The following is a 13,325-nucleotide window of genomic DNA, read 5'->3' on the forward strand; positions in this document are numbered from 1 at the left end:
TCTGGACTCAGGCATCCCAGGGTTAGAATCTCTGGATTCAATGACCTTGTTCGTCCTCCTCCATTCTCACTTGGTGGCAGCTGAATAATTAACCAAGACACTGCAGGTCTCAGATTCAGCAGGAGTGAAGATCAAAGAATATATCTTATTACTCAGTAACTTGGTAAAACTGATGTTACATTGCTCAGAAGTAGTGACAATATAGTATTTTACAACCTGCTTTGGTAAGTTGACTTATCTGAACACCCTTTTAAAAATAAAATTAGCATCCTAGACCTCTAGTACAATTAGTTCTTGGGAACTCTGCCAAATAACGTCAGGTAGGTCCCACAAAAATCCCAAATGTCACACGATTCAATGTAATCCAGCAAGCACAAATTAAATTTAATATTGAAGAAAATGAAACACCTGCTAACACTAACTGCCAGGACTTGATGTTCTTTCATTCAGAAAAGTGGACCCTTTGTGTGTGTCCCTCTCCACACACACACAGGCTAAAGCCTAAGTGAGGTCCCATTTCTGTGACTGGAGTCAGAGTAAGTGGATCACTGGTCCCATGACCCAGACATTTCAGATGTGAAAATTTAACACTGACATTTTAAGGACCCACCCACAGAGATGGAATGCCTTATGCTTTGGTTTATTTTGAATCACAAGAAAAACGTTTTTAATAAACCCTTAAATTCTTCTCCATTAATGTGATTTAGATAATGAATTCATAAAGATTGAATTGATTTGTTTACATTCTCAGCCTTAGAAAAATTACATTCTTATTTGTTTGTGTACACTATCAAACCCAATCAAGCAAACAAGATGGTTAACTGAAATGATTAATGGATGCACACTAGCTGAAGGCTTTAAATATAGAGTGTGTTACTGATGTCAAGGTTGATTAGTTCTCTATCTATCACTGATGCTATTTAAAGCTTTGAGCAATTTAGATGTAGTCATTGAATAAAATTACAATGGGCTGAGTGAACTATCAGGATTGATTCTGCTGTAGCAAATTTACATGTGCACAGATGTTGGAACGAACGAGTGGGCCTTTCCTGATGGGGAGAAAGAAAGAGCAGAAATCAGGTGGTCTGTTGGCATCCATCACAACAAAGGTAAAGGGGCTTGGAATAAAAAGTACTCATCTTCACACAAGGAATCCCAAGTGACATGAGGCTATGCATATGGATCATTTCTATTTCAGAACTTTTCAGAGCAGGAAAAATAAATGAAAGGGAAGCAAGAGGTTAACATGGTATCAAGCTCTAGTAACTCCTCTAAAAATGAACCCACAGGGAAATCATGGTAGTCAGTGGTAGAGACCATGGTTTTTATTAATAAGATAAAAGGAAGATATGGTACAAGCAAGGTTGGGGTGAGTACTGACAGTCACTGTATGGAATGATTATGTGTCATGAGTACTTCTGGACCTAGAAAGCAAGCTAGAGTGACTACACCAATCATTGTGAGGGGAGCTCCAATCCTGGGCTACTGCAGCTGAACTTGGGGAGATCAGATTGGTAAAGGAAGCTGTGACTTTAGAAAGGCTTGCTCTGGGACTTTAGACCATTCCCAATGTCTATACTTATAGGTCCTACTGTCCAAAGATCTTTTAAATGGGAGGGAAAACATAATTTTCTGGACCAAAATTCTCTGGATATTGAGGTTCCTTTCCTTTCCAGGGTATTAGCAGGTCAGATCTAAGCTGGAAGGTTCCTGCCATTATTCATGCAGTTGAGCCACCTCTAGGAAAAAGGCAGCAAACAATTTGGATCCTTCTATGTAGTTCCACCTAATAAGAGAAGTAAGAGAAACACTGTTATTTCCATTCAAATGATGGAGGAAAACTAGTCTACAATGTGAACAGAAAGATTTGAGGATATCAGCTCAATCTAAAGTATGCAGCTTGTCAGGAGGTTCTGATGAGTGCAGGCCTGGGGTTGAGCAGTGAGGGCATAGCCCTCACAGGAGCCTACCTGTTGATTTTCTCATTCTGAGAGTGCTCCCCATCATCAACAGCGCCTAGTGGAAGCATCAGCACACTCTTCTGGATAATATCCTGGAATATTTTGGCAATTGGTATGGTTGATCCATCCCGGATCATATCTGGCTCTGTTCCAAACACTAAAACAGGAAAAGAAGGCATTTGAATAACATAAGGACAAGACTACGCCCAGTAATCACCATTACTTTTGGTGCATAGGGTAAGTAAGCTTTTTGCTATCATGCAATTTATATTCTAAAATAGTCAGTAGCATCCAGAAGAAAACTGTGATTGCCTTCTTTACAGCTACCTACTTAAAAAAAAAAAAAAAGATATTTTCAAAAATTTTGTATTTTGAAGTAATTTCAGACTTATAGAAAGTTGCAAAAATAGTAAAGTTCCCAGGTGTCACTAACCCTTCTTCCCCTAACATTAACAACTTACATAGCTATTGTGCACTTATCAAGAATAGGAAATTAAAATTGGAATGTTATTAACCAGACTCCAACCTTATTGGAATGTCATGACTCTTTCCTCTTTTTCTGTGCCATGATCCCATCCAGAATCCTACACTGCGTTTGTCACCACTCTTCCATCTCCTCTGGTCTGTGACAGCTTCTCAGTCTTTCCTTGTCTTTCATGTCCTTGACCCTCTTGAAGAGTACTGATTGGTTGTAAATTGGTTATAATTCCTCAATTTGGGTATATCTGTTTTCTCATAACTGGAAGAGGTTATGCATTTTTGGGAAGAGCAGCACAGATGTACTTTTATGGTTGTTTCATGAATTAAATATTAGAAAAGTGGGACTTTGTGTTTTTGTGTTTTGTTGATGTTGTTGTGTGTGTGTGTGTGTGTGTGTGTGTGTGTGTGTAACCAATCTCTCTATATAAAAGCCTAAGTGACTGTCTTACCCTTTGACCGTTCGCCTGGTCACTATGACATACAATGATCACCAGGGAGCAGACGTTCCAACCAGTAGAGAAGGGAGCCTGAGTCCTCACGGAATTGGCCATGGATTAGGTTGCTGCTGGGGAATGTCAGCCTCGAATATGCTTCACCTGCATCCCAAGATTGGTTTCAACCCAATCCCTACAGGCCAGGCCAAGGGACCCCAACTTTGCATGAATCAATGCACAGGTCTCTAATATAAATAAACCGCTATAGTCAACTATCACCTGACTGTCTGAATATTTGTACTCAGATTTCAATATATTCCATGAAATAGTTTAATGGTCTAAGATCTAGAAAGAGATGGGTTCAAACCTTCCAGACAAGAAGGACAAGTTGCCAGTGATGGAGTGGAAATGAAAAATAAAACGAAGACAGAAAAGAGAATATGCCACATGGTCTAAATCCACAGAGCAAGGCATGAATGTGAAGAACGTTGATGTACTTGGCGGTTTATCACACAAATAGACCAAAAGGCGACTCCTGCATTCCTGCAAGAGGATCTCAGGTCTTTATTGTTGACCCTGACATGTCGATCACACATCTCTCTTCAGCTGTCATTACATTTACCTGCCTGACTTCTCTTCCTCTTTTCTTCACTCCCAAATTTTACTGGTAAAATACTGCTGCACTTAGAGGCATTGGAATGGGGCTTTTTATCCAATTTTTTATGCTTGTGTCCCTTGTCCTGACAACCCTCACAGAGACTTGGTCCTCCCAGTAGGTCTGGACCTCAAACTCCAGCTTTGGCATTGTCAGGGGTGTGGCCTAAGGCCCCATCTGTAATACAGTAGTCCCTTCTATTCATGACTGCACTTCCATAAACTCAGTTACCCATGGTCAACCACAGCCAGAAATAAACAATGCCTACATCACTTCATTTCATCATTGAGAGGGCAGGGCAGGGTGAGGGGGCAGGGCGGGGTGAGAGGGCAATGCAGGGCAGGGCCAGCTCCCAGTAACTGGACCCTAGCCCTAACCCAACCAATCAGGTCAGCCAAGGTAGCAGCACCACCCTCTCTATAAAACCCATTGATATGTTAAGTTCTTTCTCTTTCTCGCCATGCCCTCACTGGTGTAAGTGGGACTGAGCTCGGACTAGTCCGAAATAAATACAGGCTTTCTGCAATTGCATTGGATTCGGCTCCCTGGTAGTCTTTGGGGTTTATGACACTTGGACATTACAATCATCACATGAAGGGTAAGATGTTTTGAGAGACCACATTGATGAGACAGTGTATAAAAAGACCCCTGCACGGTAATACAGCCTGTGTAAAAAGGATGGTCGATATTTGGAGTTTTAAATGTGTCTGCTTTATCCACATCTCCCACCCTTGTGCACCACCCCTCAGTCCCACTGGACACTGGAAACTCGAAATATCCTAAGTCCAACCTGTTTTGATGGCTCTTTTTGCTGCAAGATACTGATGATCTTTAATATCTGCAATCCACGGGTGCAGTCCCAGCACCATGGAAACAGCCATCTGGTTGGAACTATTTCTTTGGGAGAATATATACTGGAGATACTGCTGCACCTAAAAGGTAATGTTTTCAAATGTAAGAGAAAATTTCTAATTATTCCCTCAGACATTGACTATAGTCTTCCATCAAGGAACTTGGAAACTCTACCCAGCCAAGTCCAAGGGTTGTGATCTGACTTTGGTTCTGCCTGCGGGATGATGACACAGTGAGCAGGTCTCTAGGATGGAGCTTCACCCAGTGGGAGAAACACTTACCCTCACCCTCTTCTGTCCCCAGTCCCTCCCCTCCCCATCCTGACCACAGTGACTGTTAATATTTGCTTGCTATGAATTTGATAACTGAAACCTTGAATAATATTATGGACAACATGAATAATATGAATATTATGAATGTTGAGTGATTATGTAACATAAAACAAGTATAACTTCTCAATTTAAAAATTCTTCTTTTTGGACTTAGTTTGAGAGCAATCCCACACTGAGCTTGGGAAGGGCCTCTTAGCATCCTTCTCTGCCCCTGGATATGTTGCTACTACAAAAATCCTCTGAAGGAAAACTCCCATAGCCTGAGATATTTCTTCCATTCATTCCTTCACCTAACATTTATAGAACACCTGTCGTGTGGCAAGAACTTTTCTAGGTGCTGAGGATATAGCTGTGAGCAAGACAGACAAGGTCCTGCCCTGAGGGAATGAGTGTTGTGAGAATGGGGGAGGGGAGAAGGAGAGGCAGTTGGGGAGGGGACCTTACTTGAGAATGTAATTATCTCCTAGAACCTTGGTTGGCAAACTGCAGCTCCAGAGCCACATGAGGCTCTTTGGCCCCTTGAGTATGGCTCTTCCACAAAATACCATGGCAAGTCTATTTTGAAGAAGTGGCATTAGAAGTTTAAGTTTAAAATTTTTGGCTCTCAAAAGAAATTTTCAATCGTTGTACTGTTAATATTTGGCTCTGTTGACTAATGAGTTTGCCAACCACTGTCCTAGAAGACAGCAACAGAGGAATGTGGAGTAGAGAGAGTTGGGATGAGGTATTTCTTGAGCTCATTTGTTCTGAGTTTACTTCCTATTAAACTTGAAGTTTACTGATGACAGGTGGGTAATGTAGACATACAAATCCTTCCAGATAACTTTTTCATTAAAATGGCCCCTGTCAGAGTGTTCATTTCAGACAGGTGGACAAGCAATGGGCACTTGAGATTTTCTGGCTCCAAACAACCAGCCAGTTAGCTTCTTCATCTGTGCACAAAACCAATCTCACCTTTATACCTACCATTCAATTCTTTAAAATTTTCCATCATTCCAACTCCAAATGGTTATCTGACTACTGTAATTTCAATATAATCGAGGAGATTTTTAGCGAACAAAAATTATATATATATATATATATATATATATATATATATATATATATATATTTAAACATGTGTTGCAGTCCCTTTTATATTGGAAAAAAAAAATGGTACTTCAATGCCAACACCTGCACTGCTCACTCCACAGGGTGTGTGGCTCTCGGGAGGGTGCTCCTAGGCAGAACCATGCAGGTTTCTTACCTGTTTTTCCACCACAGACATATTCATGTGAGGGACCAGGCGGATGGAAAATTTTCCTAGAACTCGGCCAGGTATGACTGTTTTAGTCCCAGGCTCATCGAATGCGCCCTCGATCCCATGGATAGAAAGAGATGGGTACCTCCATAGGTGCATCAGAATTTCCTCCTGAATTAAAAAAAAAGTTATTTTATTATGTTCAAGAAAGACTGGTTAAAATCAGTTCCATGAGATTGCTTACATCACCAGTTTCTGTACATCAGTGACACCGTTGATGACAAGTTCATTATCACCCTGCGTGGGACGTCTGGACTGATAACACAAGTGATCTTCCCCTCAGGACATGAGGTCCTGTGCGGCTGTCACCTCCCCAAGTGACTCTAGTGGCAAAGGCCCTTCCTCACCCGAGCTCTGAAGTTTCCACTTGATAGATGTGTGGTCAGAGACAGGGGCCCTTTCAGAAATGTGAGTTCAGTTATAAATTTCCATCCCCAATCATCGCAGTGACAACTTGCATGTAAATGCCTTTGATTTCTCAGGCATCCAAGCAGTTTTCCTGCAGGCTGTGGCCTGGAGCCTTCAGAGGAAACAGACCCCGCCTCATAGTAAACTCCGCCCCTGCGTCTAGCAGAGGTGTGTCCCCCCCCCCCCTCCCCCCAGCGCCCACACTTCACAGCAGGAAGAGGTGGCAAAGGAAAAAGTCCGAATTTGCTCTTAACAATGCCTCTGCCTCTGGGCTTACTGACTACACTGAGGCAGCGATGCAGGCATTTACAGGGAGCTCTGAGGCTCTTGGTTTTGTCTACAAAAATGAACAGTGAGGGGCCTTGGAGCTAAACAATTGCAGGCTGTTCTCACTCTTTGAATGAATAGGAAGCCCAGCTGGTGGGGATTGAGGCTAGCAAACGGATTAGGAAAGGCTGGGCTGGGAAAGGAAATGCTCTGGAGTTATGGCCCCCAAATGAAGATCTGGATCTAGACCCTGACACGCCTCAGAATTAGCTGCTGTCAGTTCCAAGATGCGGAGATGAGCAGCGTCCAGACCAGGCAATGGGGAAAGCGGTTTAGTATCATCATTCCTTCCAGAGAGCCGCCAGCTGGTGGCTGTACCTTGGTGTCGAACAGAAATTTCTTAACCCGGCTGCTGTTCCGGTATTCTTCTAGGTCCAGGTCGATGGCGCCATAGAGTTCTTTCTCCTCTTCCGTGAGAGGAGCCACGTGGTCATAGATCCCAGGGATCAGAATGTGACCAGCAGAGTCTGTGAGGCTACCTACAGGACACACAGGAAGCAAAGCCAAACAGATGTTCCTCTGGGCTGATGCACAGGCCCTGCAGTGGGACCCCTAGAGGGGGATGCTACAGAAAGGAGCAGGTCACCAGGCCGACTCAGCCTGTGCCAGACCTGCTTGAATGTCTATCTTGTTGGATGGAAGGATGAAAACATGGATTTGCAATCAATTAAATGGGGTTTGACTCACCTGCATTACATTCAAGTTCCCACCTCTACCTGTGATAGCATAAACATAACAACTTTTAAAAATTTTATCATATCCTGAGTTAAAATGTAATGTGTTCATTATAAAAATGTTTCATTATATATGTGTAAGCATATACATAATACTTGAGAAAGTGAAAATCATCATTCCTTCTCAACATCTCTCCCCTCCACACATAATAATATAACAAATGCTCATCATTAATCAAAAGCATAATATTGGGGTCTAGTCTGTGAGATCCATCAGGACCATGAGAGCCTTTGTGGTGATGAGCAGTCAACTGGACTGTTATTTATGAAAGACTTTTGGGATTAATAGGAACCAGGAAGTCATCAAAGAATATCTATAAAAGAAGCAGACTCGAGATTTAGTGGACATTGCTCACTATCTCAAGAAAGTACTTATCAAAGACACAATGCAACCAGCAAGTAGAGAACATAAATGATGAAAGATGTCTCTGGGCAGCAAAATCTGTCCTTAGTCCATCTAGGGACTTTCATTCAAGTAAAGACACTTCATAAAACTATGTCCACATTCCCAATGTGATTATAACCTGTCAATGCCAGAAAATTACTGTGAGGCATGACATTTTCAAATCTTTCCATTAAAATTGACAATCACAAAGCACACGGTAAAAGCTGTGGGTCTACAGGCAGCTCTATCCTTGCATGGGAGGATGTCAGCAGAAGTTTGGGGATGTTCATTAAAGGGACACTAAGTGAGTCTACTGTTGGTGGTGGATTTATGTCCTGCTTTGACTTTGGTGAGGGTGACTGCAAATCAATGACAGCCAGTCCCAATCACTCGGTGCCCAACTTTACTACTGGGTTTGTATCATGACCTTAACATACTATATTGTATTGAGCTAAATGAGGGAAGTTCCATAACTCAGGGCCATGGATACTGTGCAGCAATCTGCAGTACTGTACCCCAAGTGCAGTGACACATTCTGGGTGAAGTCCTGGGGGACAAGAGGAGGGGCTGAGGAGGATGTGGTTGAAAACCAGAACAGAGACATCTTCCCTTCACCTTTTGATCCTGACACTCTCAACCCTCGGGCCTTGCTGTCTGTGGTCCTCTTAAAGCACTGGGCATGCCATTACATGTTGCACTACTGCCATCCGTGACCCAGTAGATTTTCATAGGGGGTTTTCTTTGGCTTAATTAGAGCTAAATCACTTGTTGGTCCACTCATGTGGTGTCACACTTGTTATTTAGCCTCATGTGGTCAGAGACAGTGCGCTCATTCACGGAAGGTGGGTCTGTGTATGGTCACATCCCAGCATTCACCAGGCGCTGGAACATAGCAGGTGCCTAATGACTAAAAGTAATGCATCAGTCCTCATAGACCTTCAACCCTGCGTCCTTACATACACAGCAGATGAAAACCACATGGTGAGCACAATCCAGAATCACTCTGTTAGGGATTGTTTCAAAATTTAAAAAAGGGAAACCCTTTTCATTCCATTTGAGAGAGAGGGAGATTGAAATGCATTGTAAAGACATGAAGGTGTTGCTCCTAGGGAAGAAAATAAATTATTTCTAGTAAAATAGAGAATTGGCCTTTGCCCATCCCCCAAATATTAAGTTGTATGCTTAATATTCTGAATCTTTCTGGAAACAATTTAAACACTTAAAAGGAAAATGGCTTGTTGCATTCTGTCTTAAATTGCCAAGCAAGTATGTTGTAAAATTTGTATAAAGATGCACTTTGTGCCACGTGAGGCAGACCCCAGTATTGTGGGCTGAACTTACGTAACCTGAGAACCTGAGTGAAAAGAACACCAACATTCAAACACAAAAGAGCAACATCTCTGACAGGACTGTGGAAGGGGCTCCTGCAAGCAAGGCCCCTGAATATGAAGCTTCCTTCAGTTCCTAGAGATCCACCCCAGCTGCTGCGCAGTCCTGATATAGGCAAGAGCCACAGGGTGAATCAAGGTGGGCAAATGGGCTCTCGGGGAATACCACACACACACACCTCTAACTTTGCTTGCAAACACCAGGTATCCACAGGAGGTCAGAAGCAGGTGTAATCGGCAAACTCATTGGAATCTCTGTGCAACCTGGGGGCACAGCAACGTGGAAAAAGGAGCCAAGTGGAGCCAGGATATTTGGCATCATTCTGAGAGCCTCCCCAGAAGTCTTTCGATGCTATGCCATTGTCTTTGCTTATGGCCAGGTGTGTCACAGTATCCAGTAAAAGGGACAAATTCAGGAAGAGATTCAGTCAATGAAAAAAAAAAAGAAAAAAAAGATAACATGGACTTAATAAGCCCAAGGAACATTTAGACAAGGGGGAAGCTAAGAATATGGTTTTTCTTCCACTGCACCTCTACTCAGAGCTGGCTTGAACCAAGGAAGAAGAAACACATTGGGTCAAACAGAACTATATTTTAGGAAATTGCTTGATGTTTAAAAAGTGAAATGAAATAAGACATTACCGAGAAGAGCCACCAAATCAGCCATTGGCTCCTGAAGAATACCACCAAAGGTTCCTGAATGAAAATCTTGATCTCTGCATGTCACCTGTAAGACAGGTAGAAGAGAATACAGGTGCTACCACTGTTGTTTTGTAGCTGTAGCTTTCACATGGTGGGAAACACACCCAACCAGTGTTCCTCAGGGCTCAGGTAAGCTCCTCCTCCTGTCTAGTCACATGACTCCCATGTCTTCTTTTCCCATGTCTTGAATCCCTGAACCTGACCAACCCCCACCTATTTCACAAACATGGTTCTATCCAACATCACCAAACTATTGATGGCTACATTATCGTCTTCTTCTTGGTTTCACCCCCATCTGTTGCTCACCCTCCTTCTAGGAAAATTCTCCTCCTGTGGTTTCTGAGCATGTTTCTCCTCTGTATTCTTTTATTGCCTATTGGATATTTCTATTAATGTCTCCCCTTGTAACTTCTCTTCTGTCTCCCACCCCCACTGGTTATTCCTCACACACAGAGCCCCAAGAACTAGCTCGCTGGGCTTCACTCACAGCCCCATACTCCTACATGTTCACACCTATATGTCTGATCCCCTAGGTGTGCTACTACTTTCTGAAATTCAGGTCTAGAAGTCAACTCAACACCTTCTGCTATGATGACTTCCTACCAACTTGCTCATTTCCAAAACAAGGATAGTCCCCAGACCTGTTAATCTGTCACCTTAAAATTATCTTGGATTCCTTCTATGTATACCATATCTAATCTGTTACCAAGGTCCAGTGAGATGTTTTTTAAAATTGTCTCTTTGATTCAGCCTCTACCATCATTCCTGCCCAGCTGGTCTTTCTCTGCCTGGTGCACCTTTAAGGTGTGACCAGGAGTGTTTCCTCTTTCCTGTCCCACTGGGTTCCCACAGGATGCAATTATTACTGTCCACCTTGTCACAGGATAAAATAGACTAAAGTGGCTGAATAACAGATGATTTTCCAGGAGGGACTCTTTGATTCTGAGTTGTGTGCTCTGTCCCAAACTGTCTGTATTGATGGAAGAGGAGAAGGAAGCAGACTAGCTGTCACATTTAGCCATCACACAACCCTAGAGGCTTGTGGGAGGGTTTTCTGTGTTCGCTTTAGAGTAAAAATGCCAAGACTCGGAGGGTAAGGGGCCTACACAGGCTGTATGTGCAATCACTGAGCCAGACTGGGATGCGGGCCTCACAATGTCAGTGCCCCTGGTCCTCCGTCCCAGAGGCAGGAAGGCCCCATGGATTAGATACTGTTGCCCTCCCAGGAGCCCCAGCACCTGATCAGCAGGCTCTTAGCTCCCCCCACTCCCTGGAGGCTGCTGAACCTGCCTCCAGATTCCACTTTGCACAACTGCAGTCCCTAAATCTCTTGGCTTGTGAGTCATAAGCCCTCTCAATTCTGTCTGCAGAAAGATGCACAATTTACAGGCTCACAGTGGGGCTTCATGAACCCCACACCCCAACCCAGGACCTCCCAGAGGCAGGTGAGCTTCCTGGGAGAACTCTGTGCTCTCACACAGCTTTGTCTCTGCCCATCCTAGACCCCAGGGTGGCTTCCTCCCAGCAGGCCACCAGGGTTTGCCATTACCTCCACCGTGAAGTAGCAGTTCCCTCGAGTTCCGTAAATGAGTGCTGGCCTCCTCTGGCTCACCCACAGGTTATCTGAAATCACTATGTAGTCCACGCTGGAAAAGAACCTGTCCTTCTCTCTCCTGACCAGTTCCTCCAGGGCCACAGAACCGGCTTCTTCCATCCCTTCAATGATGAATTTGATGTTCACGGGGAGATCCTGAGTTAACAAGTCAAAAGTTGGACAAACCATTCTGTCAAAAACCACACAGCCGCCCACTCACCTTGTAAGACTTAGAGACAGTGTGTATTTAATGTAAGTACAGTAATTACCATGTGTTCAATATGCGAATTATTCATGTTCCCAACATCTCTGTTACAACAAAGGAGTTTCAACCAACGTTGTGAAGGAGAGTTCAAGGTAATGCCCAGTGTACACATTCCACCGTTCCAACCAATTTAATGTTGATGAAGGATTTGGGGAAGGAATTCCTAAAAGCAGTGACATCTACACCACAGAGTTCTGCGGGGCTGCCCCAGACAGAGGCCCTTTCTTCCTTCTTCCCAAAACGAATTTTTCAAGAAAGGTTATTCTGTTACAAATCTCCTTTCTGAACTCATAACTCTGAGCATGATAAATGAGACCTCTTTCCTTTGAAAGACTGGCTAATATTTAAGCCCTGGGATAATTTTTATTTCAAGTATCTGTTATTTCTCAACTACGAGTTCAATCTGCCTTTTAACTTATTCAAAGGCTTTGATCATGCAGCAGAATGGGACATGAGTTTTTTTCCAGTTAGTATTAGGGCTCAGAATCACTCCTTTAAAATTTTTACAATGTGCCCTTCCCCCATTTGGTTTTGATCTTATTGTATTTCTATAATTTATAACTTCCTATCTCTGAGAGCCACATGAAGAGGAGAGGTTAAAGTCTCTTCCCAGAGCAGAAGACACACGTAGGAGACTCTAAAAGTGATTATACGCAGACAAACGGCAGCACATACATACTAATTAGCTCTAATGAGTAGGACTGACTGGCCAAAGATGAACAAAGGCAGGATGAGCAGAGGATTATGTATTAGAAAATATGACCTTCGGCCATTCTGTTGGTTTAGGGCATGTGGGGATGATGATTTGTTCAAATGTATCATTTGTGTACATTTCTATGTGTCTTAGGAAGTCAAACTACAGTACTGAAATCTTAATATTCAAAAGCTCTGTATTAACACTTAGTTAATATGACTGAGATGTAGTTGCAAAGTCTAAGATTTTCTTGCCAAAGGTGATGAATAAAATCCAAGCCAATGGCTACTAAGTGTTGGAGGAGGGTGGTAGGCCAGCAGGCCCTCTGGGGCTTTGGTCTCTGCTCTGTCCCTTGGCACCCAAGGGACCTGCACAAGCTAGTCCACCTCCAGGCAGCTCAATTGTCTTCCTGTGCCGTATGGGCACTGACAGCCCATCTGGCTCTTGGTGAGATGGGCAAGTGAGGTGACACATGGCTAGTGATCTGCACACAATACAGGAAAGGGTGAGAGGCGAAGGGCAGGAGGGCGCCAGGAAAGAAGAAGCCCACAGTCATAGGGCCCAGCACTCGTAGGCACTGGAATTCCTTGACTGTTACTTCATTTAGTCTTCTCAATGCCCTGAGGGGGAAATGATCATTCCTACCTCACAGACAAGGAAAAAGAGGCTTAGAGAGAATTAACTGGATTATGTGCTGTTTGTAAGTATGTAAGCTTCAGAGTTGAAATTTAAAAGCAAAACAGATTTTGGTCTTTATATAGGAATTTTCATATAAATATTGCTTCCCTCCTCTTAAGAAAGAAGGGGAAAAACA

At 43.2% G+C, this 13,325-nt stretch overlaps 1 protein-coding gene across 5 annotated transcripts in view; it reads right to left on the reverse strand.

Moving 5' to 3' along the window:
- Positions 1-1,302: 1,302 nt before the first annotated feature.
- Positions 1,303-13,325, reverse strand: part of CNDP1 (carnosine dipeptidase 1) — a 28,955-nt gene continuing 16,932 nt past the window's right edge. For all 5 annotated transcript variants that reach the window (XM_045574471.1, XM_036418389.2, XM_045574470.1 and 2 more), the window contains 7 exons: positions 11,508-11,708; positions 9,899-9,983; positions 7,068-7,228; positions 5,961-6,125; positions 4,321-4,462; positions 1,971-2,118; positions 1,303-1,786 (listed from right to left, as the gene is read on the reverse strand). In XM_045574471.1, the coding sequence (XP_045430427.1) occupies positions 1,717-1,786; positions 1,971-2,118; positions 4,321-4,462; positions 5,961-6,125; positions 7,068-7,228; positions 9,899-9,983; positions 11,508-11,708 (972 nt within the window). In that variant the 3' untranslated portion in view covers positions 1,303-1,716. The remainder of the gene's footprint in view (positions 1,787-1,970; positions 2,119-4,320; positions 4,463-5,960; positions 6,126-7,067; positions 7,229-9,898; positions 9,984-11,507; positions 11,709-13,325) is intronic.

The sequence above is a fragment of the Pipistrellus kuhlii genome, unplaced genomic scaffold (genome assembly GCF_014108245.1).
Source record: "Pipistrellus kuhlii isolate mPipKuh1 unplaced genomic scaffold, mPipKuh1.p scaffold_m20_p_6, whole genome shotgun sequence".
In the NCBI taxonomy this organism is placed as follows: domain Eukaryota; kingdom Metazoa; phylum Chordata; class Mammalia; order Chiroptera; family Vespertilionidae; genus Pipistrellus; species Pipistrellus kuhlii.